At 35.5% G+C, this 21,179-nt stretch overlaps 1 protein-coding gene across 4 annotated transcripts in view; it reads right to left on the reverse strand.

Moving 5' to 3' along the window:
• Positions 1–502: 502 nt before the first annotated feature.
• Positions 503–21,179, reverse strand: part of CRBN (cereblon) — a 41,638-nt gene continuing 20,961 nt past the window's right edge. For 3 of the 4 annotated variants that reach the window (XM_067542739.1, XM_067542758.1, XM_067542748.1), the window contains exons 6-11: positions 12,582–12,644; positions 11,548–11,632; positions 10,695–10,810; positions 7,736–7,800; positions 5,924–6,055; positions 503–2,555 (exon numbers count right to left, since the gene is read on the reverse strand). In XM_067542739.1, the coding sequence (XP_067398840.1) occupies positions 2,372–2,555; positions 5,924–6,055; positions 7,736–7,800; positions 10,695–10,810; positions 11,548–11,632; positions 12,582–12,644 (645 nt within the window). In that variant the 3' untranslated portion in view covers positions 503–2,371. Of the gene's footprint in view, positions 2,556–2,614; positions 3,154–5,923; positions 6,056–7,735; positions 7,801–10,694; positions 10,811–11,547; positions 11,633–12,581; positions 12,645–21,179 lie in introns of those variants that run through there. The other variant, XM_067542766.1, reaches the window with a different exon arrangement.

Raw genomic sequence — 21,179 nt, forward strand, 5'->3', positions numbered from 1 at the left:
TGACCCATGTCACTTGATTATATTAGTTTTACATTTATATATATATATATATATATATATATATATATATATTACCAAAAATATGCTTATTTCATGCTCAAATATTGTCTCACAAAGTTATTTTGATCTTTTTAGTGGATGCAATCGGATACATACCTAGTCAAAAAGAAAAGCACACTATCAGCTTTGGTGATAGCCAAAGACATTCATTTTGAAAAAATCACTCCCCACCGCTCAGTGAACGTTAACAATGAATGACATGGTTTTCAGAAGTGCTAGGCATCCACAAAGCTCATTAATGTCAATGGAAACTTCAGGTGCTTAGAACCATTGAAAAAAAATCAAACAATATGTTTTTACTAAGTTAGGAAAGAAAACCCTAAAAATGATTTGAATGAGTATAGTACAGATAATTCAGACACTTGTTTAGCACTAGTGTGAAAGAACATTACTTCGGTTTTTTGAAAGCTTATTCTAAAAAAGCAAGCAAAATCTAGAATGCTTTTCTCTCTCTTTTTTTTTTTTTTTTTTAAAGAAAATGAAACATCTTTCACCCTCTATTTGTTCAGAATTATGTTTAAACTAAGATTGCTTTTCACAGCTCACTGATAAGGTAAGAATGTGGCAGAACAAAGTGAAATTTGATTTTACGGATGTGTATGGGAGAACAAAAAACACCATAGAAACACAGAGGTAGAAGGCTTCAAGGAACTAAACCTGAGTTATACCATCATTACTCTCTAGATAGCTAGCATAATAAAGTTTTCTAATATCCTTTCAGCATCTAACATCTTGTATCACTTGAAAATCTCTTTTTGGCTGCAGTACAACAGACACCATGGCATTATCACTAAAGTCAGCTGCTTGTCTCAAAGCTGTTTGTCATTATTCCTTTACTGGAGTGACATATTAATGCTACGTACAGCAAACAAACGTGTTGGGATGGATGAAGCATTTCATGATGTATAAATATAATCTTAAGCATTTTAGTATAATTTTGCTTTAACAATACAAGTAATTATACATACAGGATCTCTAAGATTTACTTGGAACAAAAAGAGTGAATAGAATAGCCTCAAGGAAAAAAAAATATATATATACACAGGAGAAATCTGTCAACTTCAGATTCTACCATCAAAGTGCATTCTGAAAAAAACAGCAAAAGCTGCACCCCTTTTGGCACCCATTTCTGTAGCACAGTGTCTCATAAAAACAAATCTGCCTTTGATTTCTGCTTTATTTAGAAACATTACCCCTTTATCAGGAGAGAATAATGATAAAATGCACAGCCTTTAACTTCTGATATGCAAATGTAAAAATAAAGGTATGCTGCTTCTCCCCAGACCAAATACAGATGTGAGCAATTTCCAATGTGAAGTATTTCTCAGAGCACTTCACCAGACTTTAGGCATGTATACAAGGTAAATTAAGCTTCAGAGGGAAATTGTTTTAAAAAAATGTAAACCTATTTAATTTTATTGACTGAAATTTACTAATGAATTATGGAAAGAAATGACAATATATTTTATGTACTAAAATCAACCTGTACATTTTATATTAATAATTTAGTTTTTAAACAATTGCTAATCAATATGTCAAACATGCTAAGTATATGAAATAACTCATAAGGACAAAACAATTCATATAGGATACCTTTAAAAAGGAAATTTATACAGTCGTTCCTTTAGCAGCAGGTATCAGTAAGTGCTTGGCTGCTGCCATTTACAGCATTGTTACAAGGATGACATTACCAATACAACACTAATCAGTAGAGAGGTGTGAGGTTTAGACCTTACACACTCTTTGATACTTGTTTAGGCAAACATTTGAAAAAAAATGAGTGTGAATGTGGAGTATTTCATATAGTTAGAAACAAGGCTTTCTCTGCAAAATCTTAAAATATACTATTGCCCAATATCCCACAATAAACAAAATTTGATATTTACCATCATACATAAACTGTATGAATCAAATACTGTTTAATAGTACTTTTTATTTTTTGCACATCTTTCACCTTAATTCAATAGCAGTAAATATCTTCTTAAATTATACAGTGGCAAGTTTGAGTAATCTGTTTCAGCATTTATCTGACATTCCTAGAACCAGATGCATTTGCTGGTCCCTCACTGTAGTTCTCTTCCCAGTTGTCAAATTTCAAGATACAACCCTCAATTCTGTGTGTATCTGGAAACAACAGTATCTTATTTGTGCACCAAACCCAAACGTAATGATGCGTGTCTTTTTCTTTGCTTTCCTTTTTTTAAAAAAAAAAACAAAAACTTATTTAAGCAAGCATCAGAAGCAGAATTGAGCATGTTCAATTGAGAGACACTGTGGCTGCTTGTTTATCCCCAAAAAACAGGTTACTAGATTACAGGCAAAGTAATGGTGATCTATTGTGGCCTGATCCTTCTTCCATTTCTGGAATTCTAGGCAGGAGAGCAGATCGGGTCAATCCCCAGAATTTTTGAGGCGACAGATCCTTTTTAGCAGCTGTGAACTTCCACCCCATGTGATTCCCACAGATTCTGCACTGGGCTATAGTCCATGCATACCTACAAAAAGAAAGTGTTTTGACAGATGTCATCATTCATGAGAACATTTTAACAGAACTGGAACACAGTTCAATAATCCAGAAAGAAGAAAATACCTGTTTTAGTTTGGGATTTTCAAACAGATGTAAGAGATTCAGGCACCCAATTCTCACTGATTTTTCAATAGGACTTGGACACCAAACTCCCTAGGTCTCTTTGAAAATCTTAGCTTTAGACATTATCACATTGTCCACAAAAGCACAGTCATAAAAACATTTTATTAGTACCATATTTCAGTAATAGGATTAATTCTTGTGTGCTAATATAGGAGTATCAAAAATGGTTTAGAGAGTCAATCATAATAAGCTTAAGACATAAGGGATGGTTTTAAGGAGATATTTAAAGGAGAGTGATTTTTTTTTAGTTGCTGATAGATTTAAAATAGAATGAGGCATCTAGCTTGATGGAGCAATGGAATCTCTTTTTTAATAGCTTCAAAAGGAAGAACACAAACATTCTGCAACCTCCAGAGGAGAAAAGGACAAGGAAACATCCAAGTAAAGCCTAACTTCAGAATAGATAATATGAGTCACCAGATGCCTTCCGTGGTGATGAATGCCTGAAAGACAAAAGATCCTCTAAGAAAGCAGTTAGTGAGCTGGACTTTCCATACATCCTGCTGACCTCCAATTTACGTCACTCACCACTGACAGGTGAACTGTATTCAGAGGAGATGGCAAGGTGAGAAAGTGCAAGATTAAATGTGTGCAAATTAGCCAAGCAGCCTGGAATGGCTATTGTGGTAGCTATGCATTTGTCAGCAAGTGAATGAAAACCCAGTGCCCAATACTTTCAGGAGACAATAGATTACCCCTGAGAAACACACTGGTTTAAAGTGAGTTAAATTTGATGAGGAAATGATTTCTGATAGCATGGCGCAGAAAGGAAGAGGCAGAAAACCATTTATGGATTAAAGATAAAGACGGAGTTGTAGAACCCAATCTGTGAATCAAAATGTGAAATTGTATGTGAATTATGACCAGCTAAAATGTTTGAAGGATTTTTCCTTTTTTAATTATTCTAAAATATGCTGGTCTATTCAAACCAAAAGCTTAAATGGTTGTGGGAAGGATGGAGAGAGAGATGTGCAGCAGGCCTATGTGAAACCTTGCTACTTCAATGGCTCCTAGACTTCAGTTGGAAGAAAGGATCATAGTGATTGGTTAAGAAAGACAAAAAAAACAAACAAACAAAACAAACACACACACACCATTCCACATCCAAAGGGTCATATCCCAAGGTTTTAGAGAGGACTGCTCTGGATACTGCTAGGGATACTGGAGGTAACCCTTTGGTGTAGGAATCCAATTACTCAAATGCAACTCTTATTTGCACAAACTGGGATCAACCTTTCACGGAAGTGCACTATCTAAAAGAATTCATGACTATAACTTTATCTGATAAACTGATCTGTATCACTTCCCCTTACTAAGACTTGTTCTGTGGAATAACCTTTTTAAAACGGAAGTCCATGGATAAACCATGAACAACTTTGACTGTTCTAAATCTGTTCAATTTCTCCTTTGCTTTTTGGAAGGATCAAAGACAGTTCTTGCACCTATACGTTTTGATCTCCTCCTTGCCCTCTCTCGCCTTCAAGTTATACAAATAGAGCCTGTTTTTCTCTTACACCTGTAGAAGTGTACACACTTTTTAACGTGTTGGAAATCAAACAGCTTCAAAATTAGATTATTCCTGTAGTGCAATACGTGCTAAAGAGTTTATTTCTAAAATGGTTCAGTAAAAAACACCTTTGTTATTCTGAAAAATAAATATTTTACTTTCTCAAACAGCAGAATTAGATCACTGCCATTTAAATCAATATCTGAATAGAGTAAAATTTCTATTTTTCAATTATTATTAAAGCATAGCTGATGGTTCATGGATTTTTAAAAATATTCTATATAGGAACAACTCCATTTGTGCATCACATTTTCTTTATTTGCCTCTAAATTCTTTATCACCAGATAACTGCATAAAAACAATATGACTTTTTCCAGAATTCATGTTTATGCTATACAATTCTATGTTTAAAATTACAATCTTGTTTGTGTTTTTCTGTAGGGACAAGACTGGCCCCTACTGAAATAATTATGACATAGACAAGTTTATGGAGAACATAATATAGTCAGAGAAACTCCTAGGAAATAAATATCCCACTTATCTGCTCCAGAAGCTGGATTGTGTCTAAATAGATTATTTAAAGTTTTCCATGAACCATTAGGTGATCGCTAGCCAGCAGATTTTCTATTTTAAGAGTTGAGTAGTCAAGATCTCCTACCTACTTAAGAAGCTACTAGTCCACTTATATGATTGATACATGAGATTTCCTTGCAATTTTTTCAGACAAAATGAGTAACATGACATGGCTCTGAAATTATAAATATGCTAAATATTCCCCTTGGCATTTTGCATCACACTACATTTGTAGGGAGGGTGGGTTGGAGCATCAAAGATAAACAGTGAGGCATCAGGAGTCAGTATTAAAGTGTGCACCACTTTAAGTTCCTAAAATGAGTTATATATCTATACGCACATTTTAGTCCATGAAAGACAGAATTTCCAACCACAAGCAATATAAACAATCAAAATATTTTAAAACAAGGTCCTCAGAATTGAAAATAATCTCTAGTCATAATGAGAGACATTCACAGTTTACTATGTGGATAGTTTTAGGGTCAGAGATTACATAATGAAGACAAGTCAAATGGGTGGGTAGGGCATGGAGTGACAATAGTATACTCCTGGAGACTGAAGTGTTTTTAAAAAGAATGAATAATCATAGAATCATAGAGTTGGAAGGTACCTCAGGAGGTCAACTAGTCCAACCCCCTGTAAGACTGTAAACCCTTTGGGGGACAGAGTGTCTATTTTACAATGAGGCCTTGATACCTGATTGGGGTCACTGGTCACTACTGCAATACAAATCATAACACTGCCTGTTATACAAACAGTTATTTATCAAGATGCTAGTTGGGTAATTAAGACAGAATTCTTCAAAAACAACTTTTAAAATGTGGCAAAATGTATGGACAATTTAAAATGCACAAGAGAATTCTGAATACATTTTATCTAACTTCTCCAACTTATTTTAGATTAAGAAGGAATGCTAAATTTACTTTTTTCTTCATTTACAGTACATTCATTTACAGTAGTTAAATGCTCATTTAAGAGTTTAGAAAATAATGTGTAATGTCAGCTTCTTAGCTTCTGCAGGCTGGACTGCATTTAAATCAGAATTATGAATTTCTATTATTTGCTAATAAGATTTCTGAACTGTATTTTGTAATACTGGAGGACATTATTAGTAGAAAGAAATACTGTATTACCCAGGAAACCAACTGTGTTCTGTAGAAGGTCGGCCACTCAGACTCAGGTTGCAGGCTTTGTACACTGTAAGGGTCTCATGAACAAATCCATGAGGATTCACATATGCTGCCATGGGTCCACACAAGGATAAGCTACAATGGGTAAGTAAGATCGAGTTATGTACTTTGATAGTTTTCAAGACATATATTTAAAAAAAAAAAAAAAACAGGGTTGAAAACCATTCATAAAATTAAAACAATTCTAATTAAAAAATGAATAGAGGAAGCAAATTGCTAAACACTTAAAATATTTTGTATAATAAAGCATTCTAATATGCTTGTAGACAATATTTATTGAGCTACAGTATTAAAAAATGGAATGAAAATAAACATGCACACCTTTATTACATGAGATATCACCACAATAATTTTCCAAAGTTTGTATAAATTTATGGTCTGATCCTATAAAGCCTTACTTAAGGTTAGTAATCTTTACTATTGTGAGCAACTCCTGCTGACTACTTCCTAAGGCCCTGTTTCAGGAAGGACACTTAACCACATGCTTAAAAGCTTTCCTGAATAGGGATTAAAATAAATTCATGCTCAAGTGCATTCTTGAATCAGGGCTCAGTATTTCTTAAAGATGACAAGTTAATAACTGCAGGCCTGATGGAATATAGGCCAAAAAATGCTTCATTTGGAGTGGGTAATGGTCTTTAACTCACCAATAGGTAACCAAGTGTAAACAAAGTACAAGATAACTTGCCATTTACTTTTGATTCCACTGAGTAAAAGCTTACAATGAAAACAAATAGCATCACTACTCATTGTCTTAATTCTGCCTTTAAAAATGAGCAGTCAGCAAAAATGAGCATTTACCACACTAATTTCTCATAATTTAAAAAAAAAAAAAAGTTGAAAAAAAGACAACCCACAATTGAACACAGCAGCAACTAAGGGTTCCGCAATATATTATTTAGATAAGAAATGGGCTTCAGTTACCACAGCCACTTATCACACTGACAAAAAATAACTATGAAGAGTGTTGCTTTGTTAAGCCAAGAAAGCTTTTAACCATCACATCATCATAGATGATAGGTAGATATCAGTTATCCTGGGCTAAGATGAGACAAGATCACCAGTAGTGGTAACTGTTTTCAAGAAGTACTAACTTGACATAGCTAATTACCAAGGACAATGGATATGTCATGCATATAAGAATGTATTGCCTACTACAACGCTTAGGATGATTTTTGGACTGTTTGATACCATGTCATTTAATCCAATGATACAAGTCTTCCTGTATCACAACATTCTAAGAGCACATCTAGCATACTCAAATCACACACAGTAACCTGAAATCAGTGCTTGTTAAAATGTGGAAAGTGAAGATATTATGCACAATTGAGATTTTTTTCCCCTATTACTTCTGAATAAGTTTAATCAGACCTGAAATATTACAGTGATATACAAGAATGTATACCCCAAAACTAACCATGAAAGTACAACCCTACAGGGACAGGGTGGTGGGACAGATAATACAACACAGCCTTTCAAACTCCCACTTCTAAAGGTCATCATAACCAACCATTAATTAGATGTCTGTGGACTGGATGATGTCTAAGTTTATCTATTTTGTTTTATACAGGGAATTTCCTGTGAATATTTACTGATCATCTAAGAATGATCTCAAAGAATAAAATGCAAAGACAAAATGGGAGTTGCAGGAAGAGCAAGACTATTAATGTATATCCATTTTTTATTTATTGCTGTTGACATAGCATAACAATTGTGTGTCTTCCAAAGAAGAGACTAAACTAATTAAAAACTCACCTGAATATTTCATTCTTGGTTGTTATTTCTGTGTCTTGACATTGCTTACAACAAAGAGATGTACACTGCAAAAGAAAAACAAATATACTATTAACAGGACAACTTTACTCACTTCTGCGTATTTGTCATCAAAGTAACATAACAACAAGCTTTTTTTTTTTTTTTTTTTTTGGAAGAAAAGGCCTGACTATGTAACTGTAATTAATTAGGAAACAGTCTATTCTTTCAGGAGCTTTTAAAAAATGAATACTTCTAAAAAAAAAAAATAAGAAGCTGTTGCTATTTAATATGTAACATAGAAAAGGAGGATAAGTACAAACGTGTGTTTAATTTCTGCAAAATGTATTAAGTTCTGAAATACTGGGATTTTAATTTCTTCAAGAAAAAATATTTTGTAAAATAAAATGGATTGATTCCTTCATCACCCCGTTCTTCTTCCCTCTCAAGGGCTAGAACTACCATTCACGATTTCTAACATGTAAACTGGAATAAAACAATGAATTATTGACCTTTCCCAGAAAATAAGCCTTTAATAATCAGTTTATTATAATACTTTATTCCAGTATAAATTCTTGGGATGTAAAATACTTCCTCCCTTTTTAAAAAAGAATAGTACTTTTGAAATTGTCAGTGAAACAGTTTAAGGAATATTTATGGAACAAAATGTTGTTTTAACAATCTTCACTTATAATAATGTCTGTAAATGACAGTTTGCACTTTTGGTTCCAACTAAGTTCTGACTCCTAGTCCTTGTGCTCTATGTCCTACTCACTTCAGCATGTTGTTCTTTTGTCTCCTCTTACTTATGCCTTTCTGTGTTTTTTGTGACACACACTATATCTTGAATAACTTACCTCTAATAATGTGCCAACAGTCCTTACTTTCCTTCATATCCTTCAATGCCCACTTCTTTTTGCCTTACTTCCCCACCATTGGCCCATTACTGTGCCATCTTCTATTGTTCTCTCACTCTACTGCACTTAGTTTAAAATTATCAGAATTTAAGCATATCTACATTGTTTTATTCTTTGTCCATCCTTCCTTCCTTATCCATTTCTTTATTTGTTGTTTCAATTGTCTGATTGTCTAGACTAGGATTGTCTGATTTATAACGTAACTCTCTGAGGGAAGGAATCATGTTCATATTATTTCTATATAGTGCCACCCACATTTTTAGCTCTATATAAATATTAAACAATAATAAACTGTTCATCACAAAAGAAGCAGTGGCAAGTCTTATTCACAAAATTACTTATGCAATACATTTCACCTGCATCAAATGCTATAAAGATAATGGGCCAGATTCTAATCTCAGTTACATCAAGGAATAAATCAGAATCTGGCTCCATACAGAGAATTTGTTAAATACATCTTTGTAAAGCATCCCAGAATGCTTATTATAAAACCAGCAGAGCCCTCTTCAACAAATATAAGATATCCGTTTAAAAGGAACATACATGACCAAATTAAATGCTACATATAGAGTATGTAATCAATTAGTAGCCTTATATTATATATTATTCCAACTAATATAAGTTAAAGAGATTCATATAATTTACAGCTGGATCTTCACATGTACACTTGTGTTCTATATTGCTGGGCAAGGAAAGACCAACGACTAAAGTCAATGCTATATATTTCATAAAGACAATTCAGATCTCCTAGTCTCTTTCAGAATTCATAAAAAGATGTACCACATTCTGTAGATAAGCAGTTCTTGGAATTGCATGAACATTTAATATTAGAGAATTTTTATATTTCAGCAACAGGAAGTGGGTGACTAAACTCCTAAATGATTACAGAAAACCCATCTGAAAATTTTCCCAATGCATTCCTAAAATCATAGAAATGTAGGTCTGGAAGGAATCATGGGAGATCATCTAGTCAATCCTCCCTCCTGTGGTAGAACCCAGTATGTCTAGAACACCCCTGACAGGTGTTTGTGGAATCCCCGTCACTGGAGGTTTTTAAGAACAGGTTAGACAATCTCCCTTGGTAACCTATTCCAGTATTTAACTATTCTTATAGTTAGAAAGTTTTTCCTAATATCTAGCCTAAATCTCTCTTGCTGCAGATTAAGTCCGTTACTTCTTGTCCTACTTTCTGTGGACATGGAGAACAATTGATCACCGTCCTCTTTATAACAGCCCAATGAGTCATGGGCTCAAGGGAAACTAGCTGTGAAGTACCAGTATTCTCCCTATTATTATACAGTTACTGAAGTTTCTAGTACTGTCACCACACCACATTTTAAAAGCACCTATTACTTTGCTATTTGAACACTTAGCTTGCTTAGTACTTCTTGCATTAGATGTTCTTGGTTAATTTTCCATTGCAGAAAACCCATGTAAAAGGGCAAGAGAAGACAAGTTACAAATCATCTTGGAATACTGCTGCTTATCAGGGCACTAGATGTATGAATGTACAAATCCTTTTTTCCAATATTTATATAGTCTTATCACTGTAGGGATACATACTTTGTAAAGCTTCAAAATCCATTCCACTTATGGACCACCATTTTATTACTGTATGTTATACTATAAATGCATTCTGATTTTTGAAAGAATTATACTAATTGCATCAGGCTTCTAGCACCATCTCTTGGCTAGCACAGTACAATGAAGTGTTGGAATATCATTTAAAAAATATAACTGTCATTCTTTCAAGATGAAAAAAAGCCCCAAGTACTATATAGTGCTAAGGGGGGGGAGGATAAAATGCACTACGAGTCTGATGCTAAACATAATGCATCCCGCAATATCAATGAAGCACATATTCTATCAAAGTTAAAAATAAATAGGAAAAATAAAAAGATCTAAAAATACTAACTCTTAAAATACAACTTGGAAATGGCAGGTTTTTTGTTTTTTGTTTTGTTTTGTTATAGATTATACAAACTCTACTCTTATTACCTGATGACACTGAATCAAAGTAAATTAAATGTAAATAAGATACTTACTTTGTTCATAATATCTAATTCACACCGCAGTCGCTGAATAGCGCTACCTATTTTAAGTAGCTGAATACGTAATGAATCATCAATTGGCAGGCAAGCAGCAACTCTGTAAGAAAAATCTGGAAAAAAGCATCATGACTGTTACAACGTAAGAAATAAACTCAAATACAGATGTCTTCTATTCAGTTCTCAGTTTTCTAAACAAGAGAATGAAGTTGCACTAGGAAAAATATACACCTTTCACACACTGTATCCAACTGGCACTATTGGCTCTCATACCAACATTTGCCTGTGTGTGATATCACGGGAAGGATAGGCATTTTCTGTGTGCATTCATTTCTGGAGTTTTTTTCAGATTTGTAGACAGAACGAAAACATACTCAACAATTGTCACAAGTTTCAGTCTTGATATACTCAAGTGATTTTTATTTAAAAAAAAAAATCAGCTGCCTTTAACCAGACATTGGAAGTTATGCTGGCATAAGTTAAATGGACTTTAACATATTTATTCTTGTCCTTATATCATCAAAACACTGTTAGACCACAGCACAAGTATAGGCTTGATATACTTCTACAGTCACATCTCACGGTCTCTTAGCAATTTCAAAAGCTGGACTTTCCAGCTTTAAACATTAATTTCTAGCAGTTCAGGAGAAAATAAGTGCTAAAAATGTGTTGGAAAAACGTTTGCAAAGGTGCTTCGTTAATGGACCACTATAGATGCTTTCAGTACATGTAATCTTTTCCCAGAAGTAGTAGTGGGCTAGCTCTCAGGAAAATGATTACCACCTTTAACAAAATACAAGGGAAGAAAATACAAATTTGCTAAAAAAATCAAGCAACAGTTTTACAGTACCTATTGGATTTGATGGAAGAGATTCATCTTTAAGATTTTCATCCCATTCATGTAGTTGCCTTTTGACTCTTTCCATCAAGGTTTCCTTTCATTAGAAGAAAAGCATAACTTAAATACACCATTTTTTTCTTTAAAATAAAAGCAAAATGGGGAGTGAGCTATTGGCCTGTAGAAGACATTAGCTTTTAAAAAACTTAGTATAAAGGTTATCTACATGTCTACATATTTTAAGCTAATTAGTTAAAAGTCAGGCTAGGTTTCCTATCAGTCAAGGTGGGGACATTTGTCAGAAACAAGAGTAGATTGGATCAGTTTTGGAAAAGAAATTAACTATCTTTAAAGGATTTCTATGCTATGGTAGTATCAGAGTGGCTGGTAGCAGAACTGGTTCCCCCCTCCTTCCTTGTGACCAGATGCATAGTCCACTCTTCCTCCGCAGGACACGGGGTAAAATCCTGGTCTCACTGAAGTCGATTTCAAAACATCCACTGACTTCAGTGGCACTACAGGATTTCACAGATGAGGTAGCACACCAGCAGCCAGGGTTGGTAGTGCTAAAGTTCTTCATATGATGTATATATTTTACGTTTATAAAGATTCTGGTAAAGATTGAGCAGACTATATCGGGAGGCAAGGGAACATCTGATTAAAATTTAGTACTGATAAAAAACCCCTACACATTTAGAATCCTTAAAATGAACCTTTCAGTACTGGATCAACTATTTAGTGGGGGTTAGTGTTTTCTACTAAAGTCACAGACAAAGACTATAAGATGGCAAATAAAAATCCAAACGACTGGTTTGGAAATAAAACAAAAATTGTTGTTGTGTTGAGTATTTTGGCAGTAAATATGTGTAAGTTTGTTAAACATATTTTAGAATACGTGTCATTTTAGCGAATGCTTTGATAATGGTGCAGTCAGTACTTAAAAACACAAAATAAAATAGGTTATATGCTTTTGTGCTACTTCAATGAAATACCGAAAAGCATTATATTGATTCCAGATTCCTGGATGAGATACAGTTTATACTTACAGCATCATACAAAGAGTAGAGCCATGGAGGCCAAGAAGTCAAACTAGCACAGTGAAACTTCCGCTGCAACAGAAAACATAACATTTACTTTTGAACTGTAACAGACTGTTTCTGTAGATCTTGTACAAATAAATGGGGTGGAGGGTGGGAACAATGATCTGTAAAGACATATGCTTATTTTAAAATGCCATGAATTGTCTGAATCCAAATAACACCACTATGGACTTGTTAGCACCTTTAATCCAAAAAATCTCAAAGTACTCCACAAATGCATTAGGATCAACAGTACTCAGGCAGTAGATTTACAAATAAAATGAACAGAGATCAAATCTCATTTAATGACAAATAAGCAAAAAAGCAAATGTGGCCTTTAGACACATCATCATCTTCAAATCTAGTCAGTTTTATAGAATGTTATCAGTAGTTTCTGGTAGTTTGCCTGTCCAATAGTCCCCTGTTAATTTTTGTGAGTTTTACCATCACTATTTTAGTATTTTTAAAATGTTTCTCTCTCTCCTGTTGCTATATGAATGATCCTGTCCAGCAATAGGGGGAATTGACTAACTATACAATGAAACTATTATATACCAAATGCTGCCAAATGTAATGTGGAACATGTAAACTAAAAAAATAAAATTTAGAACAATAGGCCATATAATTAGCTGGTGTAAGCTGTCCCCCTGACTTTAAATGAATGACAATTTTTAAAGAATTAGCAATGGTAAGTATTACTTGTAAAAAGCACAGGTAATATTTAATTTGCCGGTGTCCCCAAATGACAAGTTAAACACAAAAAAAATATGTGGACAAGCCAAACAGAACCCAGACCTACTGAGTCTCAGCACTGTGGTAGCCTCCAGAGTCCAATAAGTAGATCCAAAGAGTGCTTTCTCATAGTAAAACAGTTTCTGAGTAAGGACATTTCATATTAAATAAAAAACCCATGGTCTAGTCATGAATCCATTGCTATTTTAACACTAACTGAAAAGTAAAAATATTTTTCTGTGGCTATCATCAGTACTAAACATATTTTCACGAATGCTTACCAAATATCGATGACAATTCCCAATCTACTGTAAACCTATTTAAACATAGGTACTTATTGTTTCAATTTAGATGTATCAAGTAGGGAGTAAAAATACTTATACCACACCTGCTTAACAGTGTCCTTCAAAAGAAAATTCAGGTTCAAATGGAGTGGAATGGAAAAGATGCCTCAACAGATGGTGAAAACTTAAAATAAAAGCACTGGGAATTTATTCACTGAATGTATAATGACTAACATTACTGAAGTGCCTTTTTTTTTAAAAAAAACAAGTAACAGTTGCATTACAGATAATGACTGTTGTGCAAGACCCAAAAAATGAGAAATAGAACAGAATTTACTCTACTTACTAGACTACACTAGACACACACACGTGCACGCACTTCAAGAGGTAAAACAAATCATAACCACAACGATTACAGTGAAATTATACTGTCGAGAGTGACCTGTGCTAGCTGAATTGTTCTCAAATGTGAAAATGATTTACATGTTCACTTGATTTCTGCTCTAAATAAATGGGACCACAACATAAAGAGTGAATTCAGAGAAACAGCATAAAAGGGAAAAGGCTAAGCGACATCATCTCTCAATGTCCAGCCTGTCTAACAGTAACACACTGCTTTTCAGTTTTCAAAAAAAATCAAATCTCTCAAGCAAACGCTTGTTTCAAAGAATTAACAAGAGAATGAGCATGATTAGGGCATTAGCAATAATGAAGACGACACAGGGTACTTCCTGGGAATTAATGATTTTCAAGGACGGCTGATGCCTCAACATAAAATAAGGACATCTATTATGAGTGATTTCTGCAGTGAAAATACTGTTTGGCCATTATACATTTAGGACCTTTCATTGAGATACTGAATTCAAGTACACAAAAGACTGGCATTTTATTTTAAGTCTGTATTTAAAGAAACTAGTATGGGTGTCTTAACAGTTGCACCTACCTCAATGATCTAGCTAAAAATTGGTCTGCATTTAATTATAAGCCCTTATTTTCAGTGATGTTACTAGGTCAAATCTTCATTCAGAAATTTTGGCATGTGAAGGTCCCAACCCAAGAATTCCTTATTCATTTTTATTTTAATAATTTTCCAACTGTTCATTGGCCTATGAGAAATGAGTTTGGTGGGTCTCTGTCCATTTACTAGTGGACAGATGTTTTCACTCCAAAAAAGCCAAAACCACCAAACCTACTAACACACACCACAAGTGGTCCTAACTGGTACCTTTTGCCTGGTCTACACTACAAAGTTAGGTCGACGTAAGCCACCTTGCATCAACTTAGCTGTGCATGTGTCTACAATCCAATTTGTCTCCCATTAATGTAAGCTCTCCATTAAGCTGACATAGTACCACCACCTCCCCGGGCAGCGTTGAATCATGGTCGATGGATTGAGGTCAATGCATATATCTCCTGAAATTCTTGTAAAGCAATTAATTGTTTTTCATCTGATAGTGCGGCACACACCAGAGTAAGACACTGGTCTCCCTCCTTATGCTTGGTCAACGGATCAAATATTTTCAGGTCCTTAGGGAAATTTCCTGGAGTGGCAGAAAGGGACTGAAGCTACCATCTGTTAACGCACATGCTCCAGATGTAGTAATAAGAAGGAGCTGGCCAATAGAGACATCTTGGCCACGGTGGCATCTGCCAGTGGGGCCAGTAATCTACTGCCAGATCTGATTCAGTACAAAATAAAAAGTCTCTCCAGTAATGGCTGAGTGTCAAAATATTTTCTTTTTAAGGATGAACAGAACAAAGATGGTGCCAGCTACGCAAATCCCCCTTCAGACTGTGTATCCAATCCAGAACACAGAGACATCATCATCAATTGACTCGGAAAAATAGACACCGGAAAAAGTAATTTACTAGGAGACCTAATGGAGTTTTAGGAGGTGGAAATGAAGATGAAACATGGTGCTCTTTTACCCTCCTTTTTCCTGCAGAAAGCTTCATGTGGAGATTTCTTCCTCTCTCTCAGTTCTTCGCTTTCTGGATCCAACAGAAGTGGTGTTATCAAAGCATGTTTGACTAGTAAGGTCAGTGTATTGGTCCATAAGTTGACTGACCTATATTCAGGAATTTTTTATGATTGAGTGATTTTTTATGAATGATTGACAATAAATCCATCCAAGTCTGTGGGGAAAACAGATGTCCAGGAAAGAGACCCACCTCTAACTACCAAAAGTGTCTATAGAGATATAAGCAGGACTGCTTGATTGATAAGAAACAACTGTTATTGCAGATGCTTTCTGTAATGATGAAATGGGGATCCATTTAAAGATGTATTGGGGAATGGTCAGTTGTTAGGGACAGTGACTGGGTTAAAATTCCCTTTTTGCTTATCAGTCATGTAACCTAAATATACCATAAAGGAAATTCCATAAGTAATGAGGTAAACGAAAATGTTAAAACATAACGTATGGTAAAAATCCATCCACATAAGCGGTTTCTTTTTTTGTAGCCTATAAAAAGACAGACATATTGGGAATTAGGTGGGAAAAGGAAACCTGATGTCATCACACTACTTACAGAGAGGAGAGACACAGAAGCCAACTCTAACTTACACCAAGGTGGTGATATATTTTTTCTGGATGGTGCTGAACTAATTTCTGATTAATAACCTTTGATTAAATTCCATTTGAGCCTGTTATTTGACAATCTCCAATCACTATTACATTCAAATACACAGCAGCAGCAGAGCGATTGGGTTAGTTGCTGTCACTTGAGCTGTTGCAATCCCACTGCATTACTAGCTCAAGCATCAGCATCACTCAAGCTTCAATCCACTTCTCTGATAGGCCAGCCAGATTGAATTTAAAGCACCTCTTAACTCAAGATAGAGATTTTTGCGTGCGGACTGGAGATGAGTTAGGGGCAACACTCGAGTCATAATTCAAGAGAACTATACTGGGAAGACACACCCTTAAGGTTCTTTTTAAATGTTTACACTGTGGATTACCCTGAATTTCAGCTATTGGCACAGCTGCAGGGGTGCAACCCCACAGCATAAGGAAGGAAAGACAGTGCAGCCTATGGAGAAATGAGTGATATTGAAGTTAAACTCCCAATAATTGAGACAAACACCCTATTAAAGTACAATGGTAGTTTCTCCTCGCTTCTTATTTAAGTATTTTTTAAGTCAAGTGAATTAAATTCTAAAAGTTAAGTTACAGGAGCATAAAGCTGCATATTTAAAAAGGAGAGAAGGAAATAAAATAGTTAAGATTCTCACAGAAACACACGTACATAATGCTTTCTTTCACTGTTATTAGAATTTATACATAGAGTGTAGGCAACATAGGTTTCTAAAGCCTTCTATATGAACCTTAGGTTTTGCATCTCTTGGCTTTTAAATACGTAACCTTAATGTGGCATTAAAACAAATTCATTTCCTGAATTTAAATTTCAAAATATGTCTTAAAAAATTACACACTAGCTCAGTTGAAAATGAAATATTTGTGTTGAACATATGCCAAGAATAACGAAGTGGCACAAAAGTATATAGAGTTTGTCCAAAACAAATGGGTTAAATACAGACCTTGTAGTTCTCTGGTAGACATAACTTACAGGGCAGGTTACTAGGCACTGAAGTATGCAAAATACTTTATATATAATTTCAGACATGGGTATCATATTGAGAACATATGAAGACATATGTAATTACAACATGAATGTGCTCAAAAAGGGGCTATATTTTGCCTTCTCAGGGTTAACTGCCAACTTCTCGGGTGGGAAAATGGAGATGCAAGGAATCTTAAGGGCACTACAGACCTGATTTCTTTTGATTCCTGCAGAGATTTTGTCTTCAGAATGGCTGGATTTGCAATTTTTGTAGATGAGTTACTTTCTGCAGGTGATGAACTCTGGCCATAAAGCACTTTTTCCCTGCAAAAGTGTGGGGCAATTTGATTAGCATATGCTGGGAGGGAGGGACTTGCAATCAGTTATGCACGGCCTTCTTTCTGATACATTTTAATAGTGAGGGTGAAGCAGCATTACACATTTAAGCAAAAAGGCGTTAACCAAATATCAGTTTGTGAGTATTAGTGTTATTCAGAAAAGGGCATAATATCGTTAGTATTAGATTAACACTGAAGGGTCTAAATGATCTTAAAATATGATACTCTATCAATTTATTAAATCAGTTTATTAATTCCCAATAGAAAAGACCACTTCATTTCTTCTATTATATATACATAGCCTGTTCATGAATCTCATTTATAAAAATTTCCTTTACAGTATTTAGTAGAAGACATGAAAATGCACCCAGCCTATGAGATTGTCAGCAATGTTCTAGGATCACTGCTCCTAATACAACAGGGAAATCTATGTTTTTAAATACAAAAATGAAATACAATATAATCTAACTTATTGGCACTTTTTAAACCGCACAGCTGCAAATCCAAAGGGAAAGTAGGCTTCCAAGTTTGCTGTTCAGTGAGGAAGTAAGCACAGAGGTTCTGATGTTGGGAAAGTCACCTCCCTGTGGATCACTACAGGAATACGTTGCCCAAGGATGACCTCTTGCCCACATATCAAATGCATGGAAGGAGATCAGACCACTTGCAGATGCTCCTCATGCTCTTCTACTGGTGCAAGTTCTCAGTACTTCCACAGATCAATATAGCCACAAAAAAGATTAAAGGCAGCTTCATCCTCTACCTTTCCACTGAATTTACCCAGTCATGGAGAAAAGAGGAAAATGGCACTCTAAAATTCTCCACTACAAATCAGCTACCGCATCCCTCTTCTCTCCCATAGCCAAACCAGAGCTAGGCAGCAGCACCAAGACAGAAGCAGAAGCAATAGAAGCAGCACAGATGGCTAATAGTTTTGAAGTCAAAGCTAAGTCCAGGGTGCATCAAGAAGCCCTTCTACTTGCCCACCAAGAACATCGTATTAACTTGCTGCCCCTATCCTCAGCTCTCAGTAATGTACAAAGTACGTAAATGTTTAAAGCAGTCCAGTTTAGAAAAAACAAACAAGGTACACTTATAGAAATGACCAGAAAGACAAAGCAGATCAAATATTAATATTTGAAAAAACAAAAACCACACACAAATGAAAGGTTTACATATGCAGCACTGATTTTGGCCAAGTTTACATTTTTGCCATGCAAAGGAATTCACTGAACTAGCCTCACAGATATGATATACTGTAAAATAATTACTCAGCCATCCATATGAAATGAGAAACTCCATAGTTCACTCAAAACTTCACTTCTTGAGAGATTTATGGCCAATATCTTGATTAGTTAGCCAACAAGAAGAAGAGCATTTCAGTAGGAGCAAGGCAAGGAATTGGGTTAATGCAGTAGTCTTTCACCTCCAGAGACCAGAATTCAAATCCTCTGTTAGGACACTTTTGAAGAGGAATTTATTCACAACACAATTAGGCTTGATGAGCAGGCCATACGCTTGGGCTACCCCTTTTTAGGAGAGCGTCAGGAAGAAGGAAAACTCTATTAGAAGTTCCCCCAAATCATTCTCAAGAAGGTAGTAGGTAGGCTGAACTACTCAACGAGTAAGACTGAGCTGCAGTTCTGCCTCCAAACTAAGTGGGATCCTGAGACAGCAAGGTCAATGCTTCTTCTGTAGTGGTTCTGCTCTTGCTCCCTCCTCACTCTCTGGCAACAGGCTCCACAGAGATATGCCACCAGGCCCTCCCTACACTGCACCTGCCTCCAGGATCTCCATCATTTAGGGGCTTCTTGTAAAAAGTAATACAACTCCCAACCTGTGGATCTGGTGAAGTGCAGTACAAGGCAGACTACCTTTTCAAATCCAGGCCTGCCCACTTCCAACTCTATCCCTTGTACTGCTGCCAAGATCTCTCTTCTGGATTCCACAGGCAGCTCTCCATGCTTTTTCAGCAAGGAAGGGGCAAGATCCAAGCAGAGATGACTCTGTGTGAGAATCTGAACCTAGATTTAGCAAGAGCATTTTATGTCAGGAGAAAAGGGCAGAGGTAGAGCCTTATTGGAAAAATTTGCATCGGATCTGCCGAAAGCCAGTACTACTGGTCTCTCACTTTCATAATAACTAAATTAAATTTAAAAATAACATAAGCCATAGAATTTGATAAGCTATTGTACGAGAGTCTGTATGCTTATCTTCACCCTTTTTACAAGACTATGATCACCTTTGTACAAAGTATGCCTTGTGAGGTATCATTTGAAAACCTCAGAATTTGCTGATCATTATCGTCCTGGCAAAATATGGTGTGGCAAGATTGTATGTAAAGTTACCAGATTCTACTGTATGATGTTAGTAAGACATATTCCAAAACTGGGGAAACAGCTGCAAACTAGTTCCTCAGAAACAAAAGGCAAACCTACATCTCAGCCAGGTGCCAACAAAATCAAATGGTCTATCACCTGGTCAAGTGGCCATTCTTCGGCAGGAAGCAGGGTGTGAGCAAGAAATCTACGTTTTGACAAACAAACAGATGGGGTTTCCTGTCCCCTCAGACTTTCTGTTTCCTGAAACTCAGCTGTAAATTATTCTTACAATAGAGAAATGACTATAAGAGGAGAAGGCAAATGCCACAAAGGTATCCTTCCTCTCTGCTCATGGCATCAACAACACTTGAAGGACAAGGAAAGGAGCATTAGACTGGGGGAGGTGTCCTGGCTGAAAGGCATCTAGCCAATAAGACTGCAAAAGCATATGGTGAGAGAAATCTTTGCTTTGAATTCATTTAGCGTCTTAAGTTAGGTATTAGTTGCATTTTACCTTTTATTTCTTTGTTTTACTGTTTAATCTAGATCAGTGTGTTTGGAATGAATTGTTTGGCAACCAATATTTGAGATAACAGGATTTGTGCATATCATTTTCTATTAATAAAATGACAGACATTCTATGAGCTTGTATGGTCCAGAGAGCTGGGCAATACAACATGCACATTTCTGGGGGAAGTCTGGGAATGGGAGTTTGCTGATGTTGTCCTACAATATAATTAATGAGCGGTTGGCTTTAACACTCATACAATACAGCTGGGAGTGATTTACAATACTGTAAACTGATTGTTTAATAATTTGTTTCAGTATCTTTCCAGGTACTGAAATTAGTCTGATTGGTGTATAGTCTACCTGAAGTACTGAAAGTCAGGGTGACAATGAAAGAGGAAAGAAATTGATGGATGTTCTTCGCACATTTTAAAAAAAGGGATTGACATGAGAAGGAAAAAAATTTTAAATGAGAGGAACGAGAAATCAAGACCTTAGATTTAATTCTCATTATTAGAATCTTTGACCATCTGAATAGACAGAATGAGTTTGTAAACATGTCTTGTCTTAGCTTACGTATTTTTTGTTGCTTATGTTTAAGTGCCAGCACAAACATTAACGAATTTCATGTGGTCTTAGCCACATAAGCTATAATAAGAAAAAAGCACTTTTAGGCCCAAATGAGAGTGTCCACATGCTGAGTTATGCTAGTATAACTATAGCAGGATAATTGTAATAGTATAGTTCTGCTGGTGAAATTTCCCCATGTAGGCAAGTCCTTACGCCTTCCCAACAATTTAGAAAGATATACACATACAA

This window comes from Emydura macquarii, unplaced genomic scaffold (genome assembly GCF_026122565.2).
Source record: "Emydura macquarii macquarii isolate MOO-44397 ecotype Brisbane River unplaced genomic scaffold, CSIRO-AGI_Emac_v2 contig_71, whole genome shotgun sequence".
In the NCBI taxonomy this organism is placed as follows: domain Eukaryota; kingdom Metazoa; phylum Chordata; order Testudines; family Chelidae; genus Emydura; species Emydura macquarii.